A 25,079-nucleotide genomic window follows, 5' to 3' on the forward strand; every position below is an offset into this window, starting at 1 on the left:
AAGAAATTAATGTAATTATTTGTAGCAATTTTCAAAAGCCATGGTTCGATGTCTTGGTACTGCCAAAAGGGCTGCAGTGCCCTTCCCCTGTCTCACCCACTCATTCTTCATGTTCTTTCTGTGATATGGCAATGCAGTGGATTGTATCACACAATCAACCAGGTAAAAGCAACCTAGAAAAAAAGAAATTGTTTTTCACCAGTTAGTTCTCAGTTCTGGATCACCTTATTAGGCTAGTTTTGGCAAAAGGGAAAGCAGGGGGCAGAGCAAGGGGAGCAGACCACTGCGTTCTATCACAATAGATTTATGCTAGACTGGCTTGATAGTGAAAATAGAGGAAGAAATTTATACATGCACACTCTTCTCAGTTCTTTCCTATTTTAAGGCTAGGTCAAGCTTCCATTGGAGTTTGTGCTTGCTTTGTCCCTCGAATGTTGGATGAAGCAGTTGTCAGTTCTTAAATTTTATTATCTGAGTCCACAGCTGTAGTTGTGGGTGTATGAATTTTATATGCCTCCCTTTTAGGAAATATCAGCTGCTTCCTAATCCTTCTCCTCCTATGAACCAGCAATATATTTTCTTCCTGTTCCACAAATGGAAATACAACCCAGGGAGACTAATTGGTTTGCTAAAGTTCCCAGAAGCAAAGCAGAGAAATTAAATCTAGTTTTATGAGTCCACAGCTAAGCTAATACCCTCACTTGTGAATCCAGCTCATACCAAGATGGGGCCTGTTTACTTATCCTTGATTGTCACTCTTAGTCATTCCACAAACACAATTGCCCACTGACACAATTTCAAGGCACACCAGCAGAAACCTCTAGGAGTCACTGACTGAGATTGCTAACATTATAGGGTAGATTTCCTAAACTTGACCTCAATGTTCCTGCCTTGTTTAATCCTGCCAGAATGGTGCCTGTGTTTAAACTCAAAGCCTATGTTTCAGGCTAAATGTAATTTGAATTCCAAGTTGCTTCATTGGCTTTTCTATGCTGTGTATGGGGCCTGAGAAGACTATCTTGTTAGTGAAATGTTAAATACAGCTTAGTCTAGTTATGTCACAGGCAGTTAGAGTCTCTACAAATTGAGGTCTACATTTGAAAATCTGTAGAGAAATTTAAAAAAGGAATAGCAAACTATCACTCTCTAATTTTCAACTGGTAATAATTTACACAACTATCTGAAGTATTGCACGCACATCTGTAAAATACACTTGCTCACACATATGTACTTGCACTATGTTTTCTACACAGAAGAAACCCTCCTTAAATTCATCTTTTCTGTATAATAATAAACTTGTTTTTATTTGAACTTTCAGTCGACGCTGGCGTCGCTGGAATCGATTTAATCGAAGAAAATGTAGAGCTGCAGTAAAATCTGTTACGTTTTATTGGCTTGTTATTGTCCTGGTCTTTCTGAACACATTAACTATCTCATCGGAGCATTATAATCAACCTGACTGGCTGACCCAGATCCAAGGTACATTTAAAAATTACTTGTCCTGTTCTTGACTATGAGTATTTGCATTCTATCAGTGGCTACTGTTGTACTTTGCCATTTTGTTGTTATTTGCTGTCCTGAAAGATATTCAGCCCAGCCAAAGGGAGATACTAGAAATGACTGAATGTATTTGATTTCCACAACTGTAATACAGCTTAATGGCATACCAGCCAAAACCTGACAATACTGAATTGTAAATACCTGTACTTCTATTGTTAAACCATGCTTAAAAGTTGAGAAAGCAAATACTTACTGGCACAGCAGAATATGCTGTGAGCTCTGTTGTTTAAGTTATGGTGTGGACTCAAGCTGTGAGTTGAGCAGCCATGAATTGCACAATGGATTGGAAAGACGAATCAGTTTATAAGTGGCAGGAAGCTTCACATCCTTGTGTAGCTTTTGCCATTTAGGCATCAAATACAGTCCAACTTAAAAAAAAAACCAGCACTTTCTCCTTTAACAAAAGGCTGTGAACTAGTATAGAAAGCATAGTACAAATAAGTGAAAACAGAAATGGAATCTATGAAACAATTCAGGAATGTCTTTTTGTTTTTTTCTTAATGTTTTGTTTCAGATATCGCAAATAAAGTTCTTCTGGCTTTATTCACCTGTGAAATGTTAGTAAAGATGTACAGCTTGGGCCTACAGGCTTATTTTGTTTCTCTTTTTAACCGCTTTGATTGCTTCGTTGTTTGTGGTGGCATTGTTGAAACCATTTTGGTGGAGTTGGAAATTATGTCACCCCTTGGAATTTCAGTGTTTCGCTGTGTTCGTCTCCTGCGTATTTTTAAAGTAACAAGGTAAGATTAATACTGCTAACTTTAGGGATAGCTGAAGGGTGGTCAGCAATTCTTTTGTAATACTTCATCATGCTCTGCTCTTTTACTGGTTTGTTTGGGGTTTTTTTTTTGGTGTGTGTTAACACACGCATTTTAATTTATAGGCACTGGGCATCCCTGAGCAACTTGGTAGCATCCTTGTTAAACTCAATGAAGTCCATTGCTTCACTGTTGCTTCTGCTTTTCCTCTTCATCATAATCTTCTCGTTGCTTGGAATGCAGCTGTTTGGAGGCAAATTTAATTTTGATGAAACTCAAACAAAACGGAGCACCTTCGATAATTTTCCACAAGCTCTTTTAACTGTATTCCAGGTAACTTTCTTTCATCTCGTATGAAACATTTTACCTTTGATGATCAGCAAAACTGTGTAAGTGATCGTGTTGCCTGAAAATAAAATCACAAATACTGTTTATCCAGTTTACTTTAAGTAGCATTCTGCTCATTTAATTCAATACTCTGGTAGCTCTGCTCCATTTGTACCATTTGTTTCATGTGTTATTTGATCTATCTATGCAACGTAGCTGTCATATTACTTCACAGAATTTAATCTCCTTTGTCCATCAGATACGAGACTAGAAAAAGAGGTGGATTATTATTTTTATTTTAATCAAATTGCTTTCTTTAACTACATCAGCTGTATAAAAGTTCAGCTATTCCTGAGCAGGAAAAAATGAGAAACATTGTAAGAGTGCGTATTTGCATATGAGCCATACCACTTATTATAATATAAAAACAAGTTTTAATTTCTTTAAAGAGACACTGTCAGGTTTATTAAAATTTAAAATAACTTGTCTGTTCCTTGTGGAAAAGGGCCATTCTTACAGTTTAATCTTCATTATTTTGTGATGCTTTTTTTTATTGTTCCCAATTTGGATACTGGAATTAGGCTAATTGTTTTCATCTCTCTAGCCATTTTCCCCATTCAGCTTTGCACATTACCACAATGTTTTCAGACCTTATAGGTGACTGTTTAAAGCTGACCCTGCAAGACTCAATTTAGTGTCAAGTTCCTATCTCTTTGGTAGAGGTTTCATTTGTTGGCTGCTCAGAGAAAGCAAAAAAAAAAATAAAAATCTTTCCACATAATTTTAAAATAAGGAGATCTTAATGAGAAACTCCCTTAAGAGGAAAAGTGTCCACATTTGACCTGACATTGCCCCTTTAAATATTAAGACTGCACTTTCAAACTCAACTGAGTTGGATTTTATTTAGAATTTAGGCTGCCTCATTTTAAAAGGAATGAGGCTTCCTCCAGTTTCAGAATAAACTCAGGAACAAAAAACCTGTTGAGTGTTCAACAGCTATGAAAATCAACTTAATAAATTTAGCTCTTCAAAAATGGATTTAAGAATTTGGCAGGCATATTATTTTCTTGAACAACCACTTAGTTACTTTGAAAGCGAGTCAATATTACATATTTTCTGATGATAGACCTGGTAATTTTAAGAAGTTACTTAGAAGTGCCCCTATAACCTGCTTTGTAATACTCAGAATTTTTGACGTACAGAAAAAAATGGAGTTGCCTCATTGTAAATTATCCTTTTAACTAATCAACAGATTTCTGTAAGATTCTTCTAGACCTCAGTGAAATTATGTAAAACAATAGCTAATAAGAGAATCATGTAATTCTTCCACAGCATTGAGCTCCATTCAGTTTAAAATTGCTTCCATTTCAAAAGCTATATTAGTAGTGTGTGCGGTACGTATATTAAATAATTTATGATGGGAAGGCAGCCAGTCCCCATTAAAACTGAAACTGGATAGACCAATTTGCAGGACTAACAAATGGCAGATACAAGAAAAAGACCCACACTTTGGCCACTATTTCAAAAAAAGAGAACATTAAAACATATATTAATTTGATTTTCAAGAGTGGGGAACATTTGCGGGCATTACTACATATGTGGCATTACTGAAAATCAAGGCTCTCACTTTTGCATGCTAAAATCAATAAAATTATAGTCTTCTATTTTTATTATCTGTGCTTTTTAAGTTAAGTGATGTAAATGCATAGCATAGAATAAAAGCTAGAAGAGTTAAATCCAGGCTTTTAGGAGATACTTAGATGGGGCTTTGAGCAACCTGCTCTACTGGAAGGTGTCCCTTCCCATGGTAGGGGAGCTGGAACTAGATGATCTGTAATGTCCCTTCCAATCCAAACCATTCTATGATATGCTTATTTAAATGGAAATTTTAAAACAGTGCTTGAAAAGGTTATGGTATTGCTTTCTGTATACAGAAGGTTAGCCTTATTGTGTGCTGTGGTCAAAGGAAACATATTTCTCTGTTGCTCATTTTGATATTGAGTTACTAATAATATATCTGCTTCTTAGATTCTAACAGGTGAAGACTGGAATGCTGTTATGTATGATGGCATAATGGCTTATGGTGGCCCATCATCATCAGGCATGATAGTCTGTATATATTTCATTATCCTCTTCATCTGTGGTAACTGTATCCTTTGCACTCAAAAACCTCCAATTAGGGCTGTGTGCCACAGACATTAGCAAAATTATTTTAGGAGGAAGTAAATTGCAGTGGACATGCAAGTGCTTCCTGCATTCACCAAAACCTTTATACAGGCTTTGTAACTCTTCCCTAATGAGTGAGACTGCAGTGATCTCTGCCATATTCTACCATAATGGCAGAAACCAGAGCTGGTGTTTTTACTTCCTCCAGTGGGAAGGCAGCCTTATTCTCCCTGCTTGTCTCTATTTGATTTCTTTGCCTCTGAAATGCGTGGAATGTAGCCTGATCTCAGTGTCAGTAATTTCCTGATCCTCTTTCTGACGCTTGATATAGCCCTCTTAATTCTGATATAAACTGACAGTGGAGCTGGTGATCCACTGTATAGTGAAGGGACCAGATGAGAGAAATCTGCATGGAGAAATGTTGAGTCAGTTAGGATTAAGTCTGCCAAAACATTCCTTTTTCTTGCCTTCAGTGTATTGGAAATGCTTCCTTGGTCCCATATGTCAACAGAAACTAATGTCATTCCGAGAAGTTGTAAAAGGTCATGAGGTGATAAAAGGGCAAACCCATTCTATTTTCTGTGTTATACAGTACTTATATCAGGTTTGGTACTTGACTGATATGGACTGAACTCCAGATTTTTATATAGATTGTTGTAGACCAGAAGACAGTGTATGATAAAAATGAATTTTTCAAAATGCCTGAACAGTCTTCACTTTTAATAGACAATACTTCATATTTGAAACTTGCTCAGCCTAGCATAAAGGTGGATTTCATTGACAAAAACAAATGTCAAGTATTCTGCTATTTTAAATCAGTATCTCTGCTCGTTTTACACCCAGTATTAATCTAGTCCATTAAATGAGTGTTATTTGCATTGCACTTAAGCATCACAAACTGCTGTGCTGTAGGTCGGTAATATGCGTTTTATATCTTTCACATTGTCAGTGTTTCTGCTGATAAAAACCAAACAAATATAGTAAAGCATAATGTCCTTAAAATGATTTGAAATAGATATCTTGCTAAATGTCTTCTTGGCCATTGCTGTGGATAACTTGGCAGATGCTGAAAGTCTAAATACAGCTCAGAAAGAAGAAGCTGAAGAAAAGGAAAGGAAAAAGAATGCGAGGTAAGATAGCATGGGCATGTTGAATAAGCCGGAGAGGGAAGGATGACAGTACTGAATTCCTCCATAAGGATTTTTTTACTTCATATTAATATCTTTACCTTCTTCAAAATTTATTTGGCTCAGGAAAATATTGAAATGGTTTACCTAGACTTTGAAATAACACAAAATTAATATGATTTTAGGTGAAAGTTGGGTAGTAATTAGGAAAATAGGGTGAATTAAGGACATAATGATAAGCCAACTGATATTTAAACATTGCAACAGCAAGATTTATTGTGCAATTAGAAAAAGAATGTATCTGTTGTTGCCAGTGCAGAACTCCCTGTGGAATCAGTTCTCTAAGCCTTATATAGACAAGAAGAAAACCTTCCTTTGAAATCAGTGCAGGCCTATTGAAGTCAATGGCAGTTGTTTGTATGAGTCCAAGGGCACAGTTTATCCCTCTAGAAAGGAGTAATGATCATGTGTTGAATTTTTTAGGGATTAGCTTCTGGAATTGTGTTCAAAATTATAATCTTTTTAATGGATCACTGCATTCAAATGTGATAGATTTTTATTGCTCTGGAACCTGCAGCTGTGTAAATCATTTTGAATATTTAACTATGTGGTTTTAGGTATGTTGTTTTAACTTCTCATCAAATGAGTATATTTCACTTAAAATCTTTTGTCTTTACATGTTGTGCTTTGTAATTGTTATTGTGTTGTTTTGTAGAAAAGAGAGTCTGGAAAATAAAAAAAGCGAGAAGTCAGAAGGTGACCAGAAGAACCCCAAGGATAGTAAGGTGTTTATTCTAAAAATTGTGTTTTTTCTAAGAAGCTGTTTTACAGCTCGGGAGCATTTCAAGACTGTTGGGCATTGTACAGTTTCTTTTATGAACCCATCATCCCTATATTTTTTTATGGGCTTTGCATCCTCACAGAATGTCTTAATCCAGAAAATCCTTTTTGTTTCAGGATATTCTGAGAAGGGAATCTCTTACAGCATGAAATAGTTAATGTTAGAAAAGTCTGATGTTATTTTAGGATCCCTGTAGGTATTTTGCCTGATAAATCCAATGGAAGAGATTAATGAATGCTAAACTCTTAGTAGAATGTTCAAACATTCTTGGTAATTTTTACTAGAGCCTCTTGGTTATAATCTCAGTGTGACCTACACAGCCAGAAGAATGTGGATACTACAGTAAAATAATCTTTTAAAAATATGTATTAAACTGTCAGCTCTCCTATGTTCTTAGAGTTACCCCATTTCAGAAAACTCTGACTAAGCATAGGTATCACTTCCCTTACTCTACACTATTTGGTTTGCTTTCTGTTGAATTTTTTACTCCAAGGTACATGTAAGTTTATTTTTCTTCTTGTGCATCCCTTTCATTGCTATAGGTGACAATTACTGAATATGGAGAAGGAGAAGATGAGGATAAAGATCCCTATCCACCCTGTGATGTACCAGGTATGTGAATACCAGTCAGAAGACAAACGCATATAAGTTTATATGCTAAAATATCCTAAACTTGCTCCTGCTGAACACTGAGTCAATCTTTTGAAGTTGGTGAAGTTGTGCTCTGTTATCAGTGAATAAATGGGCCTGCGTGCTGCTAAGTATCATCTTTTCCTGCAGCTTCCTAGACAGTACAAACAGCATATGAAAGCTAATACTGTGAGTTTGAAGACTGCTATCTGGATGTGAGAGCAAATTCTAAACTTTTCTGAAACATTTGATGAAAAAGAACATTCCAGGGCTGCTGATGTTCAGTCAATTTTGTCTTAACTTCTTCTAGTCCAGTGAACATAGTTACCTAAAAATCAGTTCTGTCCAATTGTCTGAATGCCTGCTGAAGAAATCTGCCCTACCTTTTGAGCACTTGGTGTTCAGCCAGTGCACAGAACTCAGTGCAGCTCAGGCAGGGACTGATGGTCAGGGGCTGAGATTAAGTGGGTCTCCAGAGCTATTTGCAGAGGCTGTGAGTGGAGTCCCCAGATGAAGATGGTTAGGGCCAATAAAGACTATTAGTTCTCTCAGGGCATTTATGCACACACCCAGAGATGCTCATAAACGTGTATATAAGCCTGTGACAACTGTATGGATGTTCATATATTGATTCATAGGTTTTTAAAGCTGTGATATGAATATATATTTCCTATAAGACATATATATTTTAATACAAGCCATGCTTTTATATTTTATGAACAAAACCTCAATTTTTTTTTATTTTATAGTAAAAAGTGTTTAATTTAAAGTAGGTGAAGATGAAGAAGATGAGGAGGATGAACCAGAAGTACCAGCAGGCCCACGTCCTCGTAGAATATCAGAACTAAATATGAAGGAGAAGATCACACCGATTCCTGAAGGGAGTGCCTTCTTCATTTTCAGCAGCACCAATCCGTAAGTATAATTTTGAAAAATACTGGTATAGTCCATTAAGGTTTAGCATTTGTCCTGGGTTCAGCAGTAACAGTCATATTTCCCCTTAGTAGCTGTGTTTTTGACTTTCGGCCTGGCAACAGCGCTGATAACACCGATGTTTTTAGTTGTTGCTCAGTAATGTTTACTCTGACCAAGGACTTTGTGAGCCTCATGCTCTGCCAGGGAGGAGGGGAAGTTGGGAGGAAGCAGAAACAGGACACCTGACCCAAACTGACCAAAGAGGTATTCCATACCGTTCCATACCACAGCACGTCGTGCGCAGGATGTAGGACTGGGGGCAGTTACCCAGAAGGGCTAGGTCACTGCTTGGTCGGGCTGGCTATTGGTCGGTGGGTGGTGAGCAGTTGTGTTCTCTTCCCTTGTTATTTCCCTTATCATTATTATTATTATTGGTGGTAGCAGTAGTGATTTGTGTTATACATTATTACTGGACTGTTCTTATCTCAACCCATGGGAGTTACATTCTTTCAATTCTCCTCACCATCCCCCTGGGAGCGGGGCTGGGGAAGGGGGAGTGAGACAGAGACTGCATGGTCTGATTTACGGCTGGGCTTAAACCACGACAGCATTGAAGTAACAAGCCTCCTTCCAGTAAAGATAGGAATAGAACTCCAGTATCTTCAACAGGAGAGAGACTGGCTTCTTTCCTAAAATTTTCTAAATTAATTGGTAAATTAAAAGAATTTGATAAATGCATTCATTTGCTTCCCACTGTTGAAGATAATAGCATTTTGTACATATATTCTGTCAAGTCTGCACGTGTCTGAAAAGTACTTTTTAATGTATATCACCTATTCAGTATTTTATTCATTGGAGATGGAAGCTGTTGATAATATCTGAGCATCTTCTACACGAGATGGGATTCCTAGTAACCCTAACAACCTTTGTGAAGCCATACAGGTTAGGAAGAAGAGAAAATGAGAGAGAGAAAAAGAGAAAATAAGGAAAAAGAATGTATGTATTCTTCTTGGGGTAACAGCATTTTCCCATGTTCAGGCAAAAACTGAAGATAAAGGCAAATAATTTAAAAAATGAAGAACAATAATAGTTGGGTTCATTCACTGCCCACTATAACTCCCGAGCATTTGAAGTTTTACACTGATGAAGAAAGCAAGCTTCAGTAGTCAGTTGCTACTGATGGTTGTCTAGAAGTGAGCTAAATTCAGTTCCTACAGACTGAACATAGCTGTTATATTTTATATAGTAATTTCATGAGCATTCTTATAAAGAAGCTTATGAGTTATTTGGCATGGGAGAATGCTCAGACCTCAGTGGTAGAGGTCATTCCAATTAAGTTGAGAGGATGGGTGTGATGATAAAGTTGCAGTGTTTTGGGCTTGTATCTTATTTATTGCATGGGTTGCCTAAAGCTCTTCAGAATTTTCAAACAAACTGGAAAGAAAGCTATTTAAACTAGCAATTTTAAGAACATGTATGCTGAATGCAAAAATGTTTGATTTGTTGACCATATCAAATTGCTTTTGGCCTCAACTAATGCTACGTATTCTCAGGCCAAAGTTGCCATCTTACTTAACTAAGATACACTATACTCAAATAATCTACTTAGTAACAGAACAGATTTTCCCCAAGAGCCTTCTGATTCTTCAGCAGAACTTAGCTAACTTCAGTGTTAGTTCTGAACCTCATCCTGCCTTTTTCCCAATTTAATTCCAGACCTACTCTACCAAGATGCTCAGTATCATTTGTAACAACCTGGGGCTCTGAGTGTATTTACAGTTCCACTTCATGTTGTGTCTGAAACTTAGCAACTATGAAAGTTTTGACACCCACTTGTCCTGTACTTCTCTAGAAAAATCTTCACATAAGATTCTGATTTGGGTTGAGTCTTTAAGTAGCACAATGAAATCTGTAGCCTAAGCCACATCTCACCAGATGAGTATTTCTGACAGTTTTGATAAGAATCAAATCAAAATGGGGATCCGAAATGACATCATCTGTCATTGGTCCTTTGGCATCTGTATTTGCAGAGTGGAAAAAGCACTGGAACTTCTAGTGGCATTCATAACCTATTGAACACCAGTAGGAGCTTGGAAATCCTCTCTCAGATTCCTTTGAGAAGTTCATCGTCAGTACAATGGATTGGATTTTGAATTTATTTACATTTTAGAAATCAGAGCAGTAGCTTCAGCATTTGTATTTTTAGACGCTGAAGGTTGATCTGTGCTATCACTCTTGGCAGAGTAATAGAAAACATGTTGTATATTAGCCATCTACTGAATTCTGTTTGCACACATGGTATATTTTTGTATCTCTTCTTCAGAATTCGAGTGGGATGCCACAGACTCATCAATCACCACATCTTTACCAATCTCATCCTAGTCTTCATCATGCTGAGCAGTGTTTCCCTAGCAGCAGAAGATCCAATTCGAAGCCATTCTTTTAGAAATAATGTAAGTCCTTCATTTTTGTATCTGAATATATCCTCAGAGGATGACAGTCCTTTGGTGTTAGTGCCTGATTTTTAATTTTCAAGTTAAGAAGCTTTCCTTTTCCTTTTTCAAGTGTGTTAGTGAATGCATGGATTTGTTTATAAAGATGGAGATGTGTGGCCACACAGATGAGTTTGAGTTCCACCACATCAGACCTGAAGATCCCTGGGTCCCTGATTAGCCATATCAGAAACTAAACAAGTTTTACTTCTTTTTAAACTCACATATAAGATGAGGATTAGACCATGCCCAGCTCCTTGCCTGCATCGAAATGCCATTTCAGCCTATAACGAATCAAAAAATTTGGAAATCTTCCTGCATCCTTTTGAGATATATGTGTAGGAACAAAATATTTTTAAGAATATTAATTTCAGAAATTTCTCTTGTATTCAATATAATTGTAGTTTATGTTGTGAGTAAACATCTGTGTTTTAAAACAAATTCCTCAAACCCCATTTTAAGTTCTTAATATAGTAGAAGACTTGACTGTTACTCAAATGCACAATTATTAGACAGAGAAGCAAAAATAAATCCACTTTTGTGGCCACTAGTGTATATCTTAAAATTTGAATCATAGAGTCAGCTAGGTTGGAAAAGACCTTTAAGATCATCAAGTCCAGCCTTTAGTCGTTGCACTTAAATTAGTAGTGAAGCAAGCCTCTCATGTTATTACAAGTTGTGCATGCTTTAGGTTAGGTATGTAATAGCAGAGACAATGCAACTTGGTAATAGTCTGTGGGGACATCTGGGATACTTTGACTGAACTTCCAGGCCTCTCCTGTCCTAGATATAAATTGATCTGTACAGATTGCCATGGAGTTAGAGAAACTCGTTCACCTCTTTCAGGAAAAATGGGCCTACTAGGTCAATAGAGGTCATATTCCTTTACTTTTTGCTAGTGTAGATGCAGCCTCTGAAACTACTCTTGGCTTTTGACTTTCATCAAAGGTAGGAAGAGGTCAAAGCACAAAGACACTCTTCATGTACTATTCAGTAGATCTCTGTACTTCCCATAACTGTAAAACTAAGCAAGTGCAGTCTTATGAATAAATCACATTGACGGATAAGAAAAAGAGCTGTTTTCTGAAATTGTTATTGTAGAAATGGTTTGAAGGGTTGGTAATTGGTTTTGGAACTAGAGCAGTATTAGGAAAATGAAACGAGAGTGATGGTAACTGAAAGGATTATCAGAGTGGTGGTAACTGAAAGGGTTATTCCTATTTAGGACATAGGTAAAGCGTGAGTGGTTGCAAGAAGGCAATACTCTCTTCTTGTAAATATTCACAATATGCACCAGGCCTGCATATTTTTCTTGTTACTACCTTGAATGATCATGTTCTTTCCACTACCAAGCTCGGCAAGAGAATTAAAGTTTACAAACAAATACCATTATGTTTTGTTTTGTTTTCTTAACTCCAGAATGAATTCCTTACTGATTAATCTTTGTTGCATGGCTTTAACATTTGCCTGTTTTTTCAGCCACAGCAAGGGACAGAAGGATGTGATCTTCAACTGAACATGGGGAAAAATTAATTCCTTTTATATAATGTAATTGGAATACTTCCTTTGTATGTTGTCTCTTTGTTTTATTTCTACTTCACATTTTATTAGTTGCTGAACTGAAGGCAACGTGTTTCTGTGCACAAGTGTTTGCTAGTTGGATTGCTGGATCATTGAAACCAAACTAGTAACCTACTGCAGTGCATGTTGACCGCTAAATGCATTGATTGCTAGCAATATGGCCACCTTGAAAGGGTGAAATCTTCATTGTACTGAAATATATGGCAGTGTTCCTGTCAACAGCAGTGAGGTCAACATATCTCGTCCAGAATCTTTTTAAAAGTTTTCATATCTCTAGGCAAATGTTGTGAGTTCTTTTTAAATTTCCTACAAATACATCACTGCTCTGTCTTTCGAGGTCAAGTAAAATATGGTAGTGCGGATATAAGGTAATTTAGTTATTCATTAATTGGCTTTTTGGCAATCTAGCCCAATCTATACAGGAACAATGTAATGTAGCAGAATGGAGAATGATGTGTGATCTAGAAACATCCATTGAAGTTTTATTTTCTGATGCAATACTTTGGTTAAAAAAAAAAAGACTTTTATTAATAAGTATTTATTCTTTGTGTAAGATTCTGTATCTGCGCTAAAGGCTGAAGAAAGTACCTGTGAAAGTAGGTGGATAAAAGTCTGAGTTGAAAAAAAGTGTTGCTTATTGGGTTCTGTCAACTCTTTAGGGGTGAAATCTAATGTCTAAGTACAGTGGTATCTGATAAATTTTTAAGTAAAGGAAAATGGTTGCACAGTAGCTGCAATTCTAAATTACTTTGTCTAAATTCCCCATCTGTGTCCTTTGATTAATTCAGGTGGTGTTGTGCATGTGGTCTAAATTGTAAACAATTATTAGAGATGGATTTCTCACTGTGGTACGTATTATACCTTGCAGATACTTGGTTACTTTGACTATGCTTTCACAGCCATCTTTACTGTTGAAATCCTGTTAAAGGTAATGCATTGTTAATTGATCCTTATTAGCTCAAAACCAGCTTTAGCAATAATGTTTGTAACTTTTTGTTTACCTTCCAGATCCTAGGGTATGCAGATTATGTCTTCACTAGTATGTTTACATTTGAGATCATTTTGAAGGTAACAGGTTTTTAAAGGAAATTTGTCTAAAAGGATTTTCCTTGTGTGTCACCTGCCAAGAAAAGGCACTTGAAGTGCTCTTCGCCTTTTCTCTAAGCGATCAAAGCTAAACTTTTTAAACCAGAGGATTTTTTCATTTGGCAATTCCTCATAGTTTTGATTGGTTGTTTTTTACCATTTGGGTGCATGAAGACGCTGATTTTTTTTTTATCATTACATTAATTTAATAATTTTTATTATTATTTTTTTTACCCTTTTTAAACTTACAGTTGTCAGAAAAGGGAAAAATAATTCACTACGCATGAGCTTTTCCTTCTCCTTGCTCTGGCATTTCCAAAAGAGATAATCAGTCTTTTAAGGAGGGAGCATGTAATTTGTCATTTCTTTTCTGAACTATATTCACAGAGCTAAAATAGTAGATAACTATTTTCTTGCAATAGGACTTGCAAGATATCTTGCATTTATCTATCTATATACTAAGATACTTTGCATTTACCTTGGGCATACATTTAAATACACAGAAAGGCATAAATATGCTTGCTTAAATGTATTACCCATGCATGAGTCAAAACTTGGCATTTTAATGTATAGTTTGTGTACTGATTATTAAGAATATCCTCTGGGGTTACTTGGATTTTAGATCTATGAGGCTTGCTCTGGCAAAGAAAGCATGGTAACTGAGGATTAGGTTCATACATAAGAAAATGCTAAACAAAGAAATACAAATTTTTGATGGAGATTTGCAAAATATTTTTTCAGAGATTTAGACATGATTCCTAAAGGTTTCATGCTGTGCATATTCATTGCGAGTTTTCAGTTGAGTAACCCTGTTCTATACACTTAAAAATTTCTGGTGCACTAAGAATCTGTACATAAACTTTGCATTTCCAGTTGAGGATTAAGCTTAACAAAATCTCTCCTCCCAGCTTTTGCTCATATTGCTGTGCATACTCTTCACAATGCAATTTGATTAATACTAATTTGATACAATATTTGGGCTGTTTACAAGATTAGCTGTACTGTAAGTAATAGACTGTTTTTATGCTTGAGAATATTGTCCCAGACATGTTTATCCCCTTCTTCCTTGCAGCAGGGAAGAGCTTGCTATAGAATTGATTAATCTTAAAGCATTTGTAGCATTCTAATACAAATATCCAATTTTTTTTTTTTCTAGAGAAAGGCCAAACTAAAGGAGAGAATGAACCACTGAAAAGAACTGTAGCATTAGATCAAATTGTTCCCAGTCTAGTTCCCAACTAGTTTGAAGCCATTGAAATGTTACCAGTGTTTCTGTGGCAGAAGAGTCTGTAAACTTCTAAGCTCCTGCCGTTCCAAGTGTGTTTCTCTAGAAGACAGAGAATTATAAAGCATGGCATAAAAAGGCATAAATGAATGCTTTAAGAAAAGCAACATACCAACTAACTGCAAAATACTCTGCAAAATAGTCAAGAGCCATCCAGGGGAAATAGGAAAATCTAAGGCTTGGGCTGTTAAATCTGGTATTGTAAAATATTATAAAGAAACAAGAAGTGTCATCATAACCAAAAACATAGATGCTCCTGACCATGTTCTCCAGGAAGCTCTGCCCTGCCATACACTCACGTGTGCTTATAAAGGAAAATGAATTGTACCCTAAACCTCAATTGTTTTAAAAAACATAATGGACAAGCAGAACATGACACATGCACATATGCAGTGCCTGCTTTACTAACATGATCAAACACTGGCTTTGCTTGCTTATGGCTGGAGTCCTCCATACTTTCCAAGCTGGGTTTTGCGCTGTGCTGTCTACAGTATCTAAGTCATGCAGAATCTGTGTGTGTTCTGCAAGCAGTAAGTTCAAATCTAAACCTGCAGTAACAACAGCACTCCTTAAGTTTCAGGAAAAAAGTATATGAAACTGAAATTAAGATAATCAGAGGCAATATTAGCTGTAGCAAAGAAAGTCATAAATGTCAAAAAAATAATGATTAAAGCAGACTGTGTCTCCCTGTGCTCTGTCTGAACGACTGCTCTGCAAAGATGAGGATTTCCATGATTTGTTGTCAAGTATATGAATGAGGATGTGAATAATAGAAAAGCTGCAATGTCAGTTTTAAGCATGTAAGAATTCTCTTATGTAATCCCTACATGGCATTGAAATCCAGCTTACCATCCTGTTCGCAATGCTGGGGAAATGTGAAAACATTAGAGCAAAGGTCAGGATACGGCCTTGTGTTTTTAACCTTGCCCCAGCTGTGCTAATCTCCCAGACCATTTAAACCAGTCCCTTCTGGTGTGGGATTACAGGCAGGAAGAAAGGAGCAGCACTGGTGGTGGCCCAGGAGCTCAGCTCAGTGAGTGTCCTGCAGCAGCTGCTCCACTGAGCGGCTCACCACCGCAGATCTGCTCTAGGCTTTGCTTTGGACTTGATCAGTGCAAGGAGAGAATGATTTGCTATAGAGAGTTGTATCCGAATGCTGTTGATATCAGAAACAATTTCCACATTTGCTGGTGTTGCTTGAGCAGAACTTTTATCATTTAAGTGAAAGATTTATTGTATATAGTGGGATTGTTTTATATCTCAGTTGCTTTTTGAAAGTGAGATAATATTGTATACATTCACACTCTAGGCAAGTGTCTTGTAAACAGCCTAAATGTGAATTTGAATAAATTGAAATATAGACTAAATGTGTAACAATTCTATTTTTAGATGACAGCTTTTGGAGCATTCCTTCATAAAGGGTCCTTCTGCAGGAATTATTTTAATTTGCTGGATTTGCTGGTCGTGGGTGTTTCTCTGGTATCATTTGGTATTCAGTAAGTACTATACTTATGATTTATTTTTGCTTAGGGATTTTATACTGAAATCAGTGTTTCAGCTTCTTTGTTCCACACCTGTGTGGGTGTGCAGTATCAGTATTCAAGGTTGGGACTGGCTTATGAGCCAGTAGTGCTTCTATATAGAGCGCGGTGTAACTCGCTACTAATACGGGTTGGAAACAAATTACTACATCCCACTATTACCAAGAGAACAAGGAAGAGCACCATTACACTGTATTGTGTAGCAAGTAATTCCCAGAGTTTCAGGAGGTTTATATATGCTCTTCTGTGCTATTGCCACATCTACAGTCTAGTTCTACAAGCTCTCTTTCAGCATTTACCTACTGGGACATGTAACTTGACAGTATTTGCTTTGTTTGGGTCAGGCTAAACATAATAAAAGAGCCTAAAGCTGCTTATTGATTCACTGAGCAGTTGTGCCTCATATAACATGATCTGTGAAACCCTTAGTGGTTTAGAAAAGAGCAAGGGCTGGGTATAAGTCAACTGCTTCCCACTTTTGTATTCTGCTTGTACTAGAATACCTATTCCACAAACTTTCAGCCTCACATTGTTCTTTAAAAGGTTGTCTGTTTCCTCAAAATGCAGTCCTATCTACTTAAACAAAGAGGATGTGAGTCATTTGAGATCTTTTCATCTGCAGCTGGTTGAAAATGAAGGTATTCATTGATTTACAGGACTTGCCTACTGTCTTCAAAAAAGCTTGTCAACACTGAAAAATACTTTGGGGACTATTTTGCTCTTGACCAAACTTAATTGCTTTACAGTGTCAGACAAGCTTCTGAGCTGTTAATTCCCAAATTGCTCCAGAAATCAAAATAATTCTTATGGCATTTATGAGAAAGATACTATTTTCCTATATTGATAAAGGATCAATAAAGAAATACTTAAAAAAACTTGTGTATATATTAAGATGCTTTTGAAATTTCATGTATAGCAAAGTTGCAAGAACATTGTTATTCTTAGTAATAAAATCAGTTACCTTAAAAGTAACAGAATAACTTTTCCCCCCCCAGGTCAAGTGCTATCTCAGTTGTGAAGATCCTCAGAGTTTTAAGAGTCTTGAGGCCTCTAAGGGCAATAAACAGAGCAAAAGGACTTAAGGTGTTTATTTTTATTTTTTAAATTATTTTTCTGTTGGCCTTATTGTTCAGTCCTGCCTCAGGTTAAAAATTCTTGTGCAAGAAGAATTGCCTCAAGAAGTTCACAGGGCAATGACATAAACCAGTTTCTGATTCTTAAACGTACTAGATGAGGTTCTGCAGTTTATAGGTGGAGGAACAGCAGTGCCACTGAGAGCAGATATTGACCATAATCCTTGCTGTGAACAAACATGTTAGAACAATATTTGCATTGTTTTTTCATAGTATTTATGTAACTTTTAGTTGGTGTTGATGGGTCTTTGTCAACAGATTTATAGACAAATCTAGAAAGCAAGTTTAATTATGGTAGTAGGTATAATAGGTATAGGTATAACAGTGACAACATAAAAATAGTAACTGATAAAATAGACTTCTATGGTGTGTATTCTGAGATACTAAGAAGTTGTATTAAAATACCTTTGGTTTCTTTCTTTCCAGCATGTTGTTCAATGTGTCTTTGTGGCTATTAGAACTATTGGTAATATCATGATTGTTACAACGCTGCTGCAGTTCATGTTTGCTTGTATTGGAGTGCAGTTGTTCAAGGTAAGTTGACACTCAAAATTTACATTGCATCAATAAAAGCAAAGCTGAGCAGTATTCTTGGTAGCTTGCTGCTAGAACTGGGTTCATCCCATTCAAAGCAATCATAGTATAAATGTGATCATTTCTCATAATCTGCTTTTTGTCATTGCTTTCTGTTTTATATGTAGGGAAAATTCTACAGGTGTACTGATGAAGCAAAACAGAATCCTGAGGAATGCCGGTGAGAACATCTTTATCTAAGAATGTGACACATTATGTTCTGAATAATTTAAACTGTAGCCGGTATGGGCAGGCATGTGTCAGGCCATTTAGGTTTGTGTAAATTGGAATTACCATCTTAAATCCACCAGAAAACACTGGTTAGCAAGAAAATGAAACAAGCTTATGGAGGGAGTGAAATACACAGCTTTGGATAGAGAATTAGGTAATTCTGAGGCTAGTTTAGTATTTCACTAATGACAGTTTGTTTCTTTCCCACAGAGGGATATACATCGTTTATAAAGATGGAGATGTTGATAATCCAATGGTCAAAGAGAGGGTCTGGCAAAATAGTGATTTCAACTTTGATAATGTTCTCTCTGCTATGATGGCCCTTTTTACAGTATCCACTTTTGAAGGCTGGCCAGCGTGAGTGAATTCTCCTTGTTTACACAGCATTGCTAAAAGACTTTTACAGAGCATTTCTCTGTCATTTACCAGCCATCTGTGGGCAACAAAGCAGTCTTAAGTGATAGCATGAAAAGTTATTAATGGAGGAAGGAAAAAGCCTTCTATCCTTCTGAATCTGTGCACTTTCTCTGTATTTCTTCATTTACCTTTATCTATAAAGGTCAAATTTATATTGCCTGATTCCTAATCTTGCAGCTACTGCTATAATGAGCTGTTATTTAGCTCATTCCTCTTCCAGGTTTATCCATCAATGCCCTTTAAATAACACTAATATGAAACTTATAGGCATTCAAGTAACACCGTTGCTAAAAAATCAGTACACTGCTTAGAGAAACCCAGGACAAGCAAGCTAGCATTCACTGTTTCCCTAAATGAGAAAAGGCTTAGAGGATAACTTTATGTGGGGGTTATAAATAAAAAATACAATCATCTGGTTATATTACCTGGATTCTTTTTGAAAAAAGCATATAACATTGTGTGGTGTGATTCTTCTGGGTTTCATATGCTTTGCTAGCACTGTTAGTAACTAGGAAAAGATAATCCTAAACAGCAGCATTTGTGACACCTGTCCTTTGAGTCTGAATATTTTACTCTCTTTTGTCATTTTAATACTAATAAAGGTGCAATTGTGTTTGTTTTACAGGCTGCTGTACAAAGCCATTGATTCAAATGGCGAGAATGTAGGACCTGTATACAACTATAGAGTGGAGATCTCCATTTTTTTCATCATCTATATCATCATTATTGCTTTCTTTATGATGAACATATTTGTTGGTTTTGTGATTGTTACATTCCAAGAACAGGGAGAACAAGAGTATAAGAACTGTGAGCTGGACAAAAACCAGGTTAAAATAAATACTGAATCTTAACTTTTGAAAGTATTGGGTTTTTATTTACGCATGAAGAGCTTCCTTTCTGCTTTGGGTCAGAAGAGGGCACCAAACATATCTTGGTAAAAAAAATTGAAGTCGTAAATGTTATTAACTGCTATTCAGGTCATTGTGTGTTCCTCTTTACATAAGCCCAACATATCAGTCTTTTTGTTGTGAACAGTGTTACATTAAGCTTGTTAGCTTCTTACTGTCTCATTTGTCAGCGTCGCATTAAGAAGAGTAGAACACTTGCCAGCTTATCTATAGGCAGAGGTAGGTTTTACAATAAGAACAGGAAAATAAATTTTGTGTTCTGAATAGTCTGAAAGTGCTCAAAAGATTCTACTTTCCCTTCCCCATTTATTTAGAAAGTCACAGGGGATATTCAGATTCAAATTAAAATAATAATAATAATAATAATTAATAATAATAATAATAATAATAAAAGAATCTGTGCCCCTTACTGCTTAATCCTTTGACTGGGAAACTCATCAGTCAGCAGTAATGTTTTTTTCAGGTGCTCTTGTCTGATTGTAACATACTTCATTTAAACAAAGCTAGGCATGAAACTTTAGCCAGTGTTCGCTTTTTGTGCCCTATCAGTCAGCTTTTATAAGCGTTCTTCGAAGCACAAGTGGAAGGCCCTGCCTACATGAAGATTTCAGGCACTAATAGAGTAGGAGGTGAATCCATGGTATTCCTATGCATGTGTCATGATTTTGCTGGGCAATTTAACTGAAATATTGGGAATAACATTTCCTCATTAATTATTTTGCTGACTCCAGGGTTTTATACTACAGTTAAGGTGGTGGTTGAAGACATGCATGACTCATAGATCAATTAATAGTCATGCAGTTAATAGTCATGCTGTTTACTATACATATTACATATATATAATCTAAGGTGTAATACTGTATAGTAATACACTGCATAAAAAGGTGAAACACTTCAGAATTTCCTTGAGCATTATTTGATTCTTTGTATGTGGCTGAGTAGTATATATGACTTACACAGTTATGAATGACCAAGTGAGGATTGGTAGGCTACTCATTTACTTTATTAACACTAACTAATGAAAAACCCTACATGAAGTAGATAGACTGCTTGTTTTTTAAGGCATACTTAACAATTTGGCCGTATTAATTCTACTAACAGTTGATTAACTGTTAGGTACTGTCCGACAATTTTTTATGTATTTGCTTTTACAGAGGCAGTGTGTAGAATATGCCTTGAAGGCACGTCCTCTTCGTAGATATATTCCAAAAAATCCTTACCAGTACAAGTTCTGGTATGTGGTGAATTCTACTGGATTTGAATACATCATGTTTGTCCTCATCATGCTGAACACACTTTGCTTGGCTATGCAGGTAGGAAAACCAGAAGCTCTTTTGAAGCTTTTGGCATAAATAGCAGGGAATGATATGAGTGATACAATGCCTTTAGTTTATAGCAGCCTGTATGTTTTTTTATGAAGTGAAATAAGAAAAACAAGCACCTCTGATCATAGTACTGTCCTGGACATATTCTAATCTGCTTTTCAGTTTTCTGAAGTCAAATTATTTAAAGCGGCTTGGTGTTTATAGATCTTCGTAATCTAATCAAGCTCTTTTCTACATTATGCATGAAATTCTTTATCACCTAATTCTCCTATGTATTTTCCCAAGTTGTTTCTTTCTTTACCCTAGTATTTCTGATATTTATGTGAAAAAGAATGGTTCAAATTCAATTTGCCAAAGCATTCTACCTTTTTCAGTAAACTTGCGTACACTCTATCCTTTCAAAAATATCACTCCTGCACATTCTGTGTTATTCTGTGTAGGCTTTCTACACAGCTGGGACACAAGGTTATGCAATTTTAAAACCTAGAATATAAAACTTGTGAAATTGCTGTTGCGTAATACTCCTTTTTTGAGGAACAGTTATCCTCTCAAAACCATCTCTCTAGAAATTCCTTTAGGATGTAGAGGGATGACAATTTTGTTCCACTCAATGCCAAAACAGAATAGATTTAAACCACCCCCTTCTTGGCCAGAGATATTCAGCTAGTGTTGTATAAGTGTACATAATAAATACTATGAGAAAATTTTTTCCTGTGTTGCATTTTTGCCAACTTTGTCTTATAATAATAATTTAAAGCCTTTACTTTTAAAAGTATTGTATTTTTCATCCACAGCACTATGGACAGTCTAAGCTGTTTAATGATGCAATGGACATTATGAATATGGTTTTCACAGGAGTGTTCACTGTTGAAATGGTTTTGAAACTGATTGCATTCAAACCCAAGGTAAGTGTTAGATATGCTTTAATTTAGTCATCATAACAGGAATTAAGTATAACATAAATTTCACCTTAGCTATGTATTATTCAAAGAACAAAAAGAACCTATGTTTCCCACATTTATCTGTAGAAATGTTAGTCTGATAATATGTATATATGTAACTCCAGGAAATGAAATGCAGATATCAAAAACATATTACGAAGTGGTTGATGAGGTCTGGAATATTTAGAGGTAATGAAAATGTCCCTTTATAAATCAGATAAACCATTTCCTGTTACAAGCATTACTGCTTCTGCTATTCATGGTACTAAACTCATAACTTTATGCTAAGTTAATCTCCAGTAAAGACCTGTATATTTCCTATTCTAAAATGAAAAAGTGTTTCTTTACTTTATAAAATATAGTCAAGTACTACAAACATGCACATAAATACTTTGCATATTCAATGGCCTGTTTTAGAGTTTTGTTTTCAGTTAGACATACACTGTATTTGTTAGAGGGCTCCACACTGAGTAGTTGATTACTTTCCTTAAAGAGACACTGTCAAAATGAATAATGCAGACACATTTTCAAAGGTAGATTTGCAAGAGAAACTGGTAACTATAGTTACTAATTGAAAAAGAAGGTGCAAATCAGACTGTAGAGTTAATACAGTCTTTCTGTTCATTTCTCGTACTGCATTTATGACAGTGCACATGTTGATAATAAAAAACTGACAAAAATTTTGTTTTCAGTTCTGGGCTTACATTTATATCAAGAAGTAAAGTGTGGTCACTTGCTATACATGGAATTTTAAAAAAGCCAGAGATGCCATTTGAATTTTACTGATCTCACCATCTAAGGCTGGTGTTTTTAATTTCCACTGCCCTTCAGGATATCTGCATCTGTAATTTGCTGTGAACTGTGCCCTTTCCTGGTGTTTAGTGATCTGTATGACTCTAGGTTGTGTGGGCAATCTTACTCTAGCTTTAAACAAGCTAGCTCTCACACAGCAACATAAGTCATGGCTGCCCAGAGCTCAGCATGGAGTAGATGTATAACTGCATTCCAGCTTTTCAAAACTATTTGTTCAGTTTGTATTTTGTCACAAGCTCTGCTGTGGAGCCTGATTTAAAGCTAGCTTGTATTTGCCTGCAGAAACAAATTATCTCTTGAGGTCTGGTGTTGAGATGTGAAGTGTGGAGTTCTGGGTGAATGCTTACCCACTCTCCCGTAGTCTTGCTCTGCACTGTCCAGTCTATTGTACATTTCTAATGAATTTATTTGTATTTTTGTGTCACCTATCTCATTCAAATGCTAAGGATTTCACATTAAAAATAACATGATATGAGGCCCCAGAGAAGGTAGCTCAGATATGTGGACCACGGTGTCATGAGTATGCTGATTGTGTTTCCTGATTTGTATTTCCTGTTCTATATCCTTGTTTCACACTGAAGTTTCAGAAGACTGCTGCATTTTATCATCTGCTCTTTGAAAGAAGATTGTGAATCCTTGTATGGCTATCCATGCACTTGTGGCTGCAGTCAGAAATAGCAGCTAATGCAAAATATAGTGGTCTGATCATGAGTGAATAAATCACAGTGCTCCATACTCCTACTTGTTATCAAATGCAATGTCTTAATGCTGGTCTCTTAAGACTATGTACAAATTGAGTTTTAACTCTGTTACGACGTGCTTTCTCTCTGATTGGATGCTAGTACTGTGAGAGATCACTGGATCTGAACCCTGACAGTTTGAAGGGCACTCAGCGAAAGGTCCTCATTTCCTGCATTTTGTTCACCTCAAGATGGCAGAACACCTTATACTTGTTAATTAGAGGCTGTTGTACTAATCAGACTTCTGACAGAGATCAATTAGCAGGAAGGGAAGGGAGTTAAATATCTCTGAGGTTGTTCCTGTTATTCTTTGACGATTTTAACTTTTTATTAGTCAGATCCAGTTAAAAAAGCCCCACGTTTTTGCAGCATACATTACATAGTTCAGTAATAACTGAAAATCAGCTATCAGTCGTAATCAGAACGTGAATGTCTTTCAGTAATCTAAATTTTAAACTAGATACATGCATAAACAATGAATTGCTTTAACTTATATTAAGATTTAATAATAGATGAATCTGAATAATAATCTGAATAAAGATCAATCTGAATAAAGACCAATCTGAAACCCAACTTAATGCTTTGCTTTAGGGTCCATGAGGAAAGGCTAATTCATTTCCTCCTCATTTGTGTCACTGATGGGTTTCTTAGTCTAGTCTGGCAGAATGGAGGGTTTTGTTTATTAATTGAGTGCATTTAAAAGTAATTTCAAAGGTGCTTAAACATCACATAAAAGCTCCATTAGTTGCTCTTTAAAGTTAAGGAGAAAAACATGTTAGATTTTATCTCATCTGCTTGACAGTGTCCCCTTAATATGCTGACAAAAATCCTTTGGAAACTGTGATCTTTTGGTTTCACTGGTCATGCAAACGTAAGGCTTCTATAAATTATTGGTAGTCTTACTCTGATATTGTGTTGTTTAAACCAAGGTACTGCAGGCTGCCTTCCAGCTGTGAAATGTATAAAACTTGGATAAGTGATAGATACTAAAAGTGATGCTGAGTGTCTGGCACAATTCTTGACTGGGAGATTGGAACACAGAGTACTTTACAGAATGAGATCCTAAACTTATTAATAGAGTACTAAAAGGACTAAAATATTTCTGTGGTAGATCTGTAGAGACATATTTTGATGTTAATTCTCTATGCCTACATACTGTCTAGGATCTGTGATTTTATCCTTCAGTATTTCTTAATTAACAAATTTTTCATAATGTAGGTTAAAAGAGTAGGCATTTTTTCTTCACATTGTTCTTCACATTTGCTAAAATCTGTTCCTTAGCATGGTTTAGTACAATACAAAACAAAATACAGCTGTGAAATCTAAAATAATCCATCAACACCTACCGTATGTACAGCTTCGTGGTAGCTAGCTGTTACTTAAACTTTTAATGATTTTCCATGTCGTTTTACATCAGATTTTTGTAAGAAAAAAGGAAAGATGGCTAGTAAGTGAATTGATCTTGGTCATTGCAGTGGTGAAAACAACTTCTTTGCATGATGTTTATTTGCTGTGACTTGTCCATTCCTCCCTTTTCCAAAACCATCTTTATTTTCTCTTAGTTTTTTGTTTATTTGTACGCTTTCGCTTTACGTATTACTTTGAACAATATTTGTCTATACTGATGGAAAAGGTTTCATAAAATAAATGTGTAAAGTATTTTAGCTATATTAAATCAAAATATGAATT

General features: G+C 36.0%; 1 protein-coding gene across 19 annotated transcripts in view; it reads left to right on the forward strand.

Moving 5' to 3' along the window:
* CACNA1D (calcium voltage-gated channel subunit alpha1 D) overlaps positions 1 to 25,079 on the forward strand; it is a 189,317-nt gene that overhangs the window by 113,692 nt on the left and 50,546 nt on the right. For 11 of the 19 annotated variants that reach the window (XM_062610644.1, XM_062610656.1, XM_062610661.1 and 8 more), the window contains 18 exons: positions 1,319 to 1,479; positions 2,075 to 2,300; positions 2,444 to 2,651; positions 4,674 to 4,794; positions 5,827 to 5,941; positions 6,654 to 6,723; positions 7,322 to 7,391; positions 8,180 to 8,324; positions 10,648 to 10,777; positions 13,266 to 13,325; positions 16,158 to 16,264; positions 17,305 to 17,392; positions 17,869 to 17,976; positions 18,144 to 18,196; positions 18,457 to 18,603; positions 19,289 to 19,490; positions 20,726 to 20,884; positions 21,691 to 21,801. In XM_062610644.1, the coding sequence (XP_062466628.1) occupies positions 1,319 to 1,479; positions 2,075 to 2,300; positions 2,444 to 2,651; positions 4,674 to 4,794; positions 5,827 to 5,941; positions 6,654 to 6,723; positions 7,322 to 7,391; positions 8,180 to 8,324; positions 10,648 to 10,777; positions 13,266 to 13,325; positions 16,158 to 16,264; positions 17,305 to 17,392; positions 17,869 to 17,976; positions 18,144 to 18,196; positions 18,457 to 18,603; positions 19,289 to 19,490; positions 20,726 to 20,884; positions 21,691 to 21,801 (2,281 nt within the window). Of the gene's footprint in view, positions 1 to 1,318; positions 1,480 to 2,074; positions 2,301 to 2,443; positions 2,652 to 4,673; positions 4,795 to 5,826; positions 5,942 to 6,653; positions 6,724 to 7,321; positions 7,392 to 8,179; positions 8,325 to 10,647; positions 10,778 to 13,265; positions 13,326 to 13,405; positions 13,466 to 16,157; positions 16,265 to 17,304; positions 17,393 to 17,868; positions 17,977 to 18,143; positions 18,197 to 18,456; positions 18,604 to 19,288; positions 19,491 to 20,725; positions 20,885 to 21,690; positions 21,802 to 25,079 lie in introns of all 19 variants that reach the window. The other 8 variants (XM_062610662.1, XM_062610645.1, XM_062610648.1 and 5 more) reach the window with 3 other exon arrangements.

This window comes from Pezoporus occidentalis, unplaced genomic scaffold, assembly GCF_034315485.1.
Source record: "Pezoporus occidentalis ecotype Australia unplaced genomic scaffold, CSIRO_AGI_Poc_V1 ctg149, whole genome shotgun sequence".
NCBI lineage: Eukaryota > Metazoa > Chordata > Aves > Psittaciformes > Psittacidae > Pezoporus > Pezoporus occidentalis.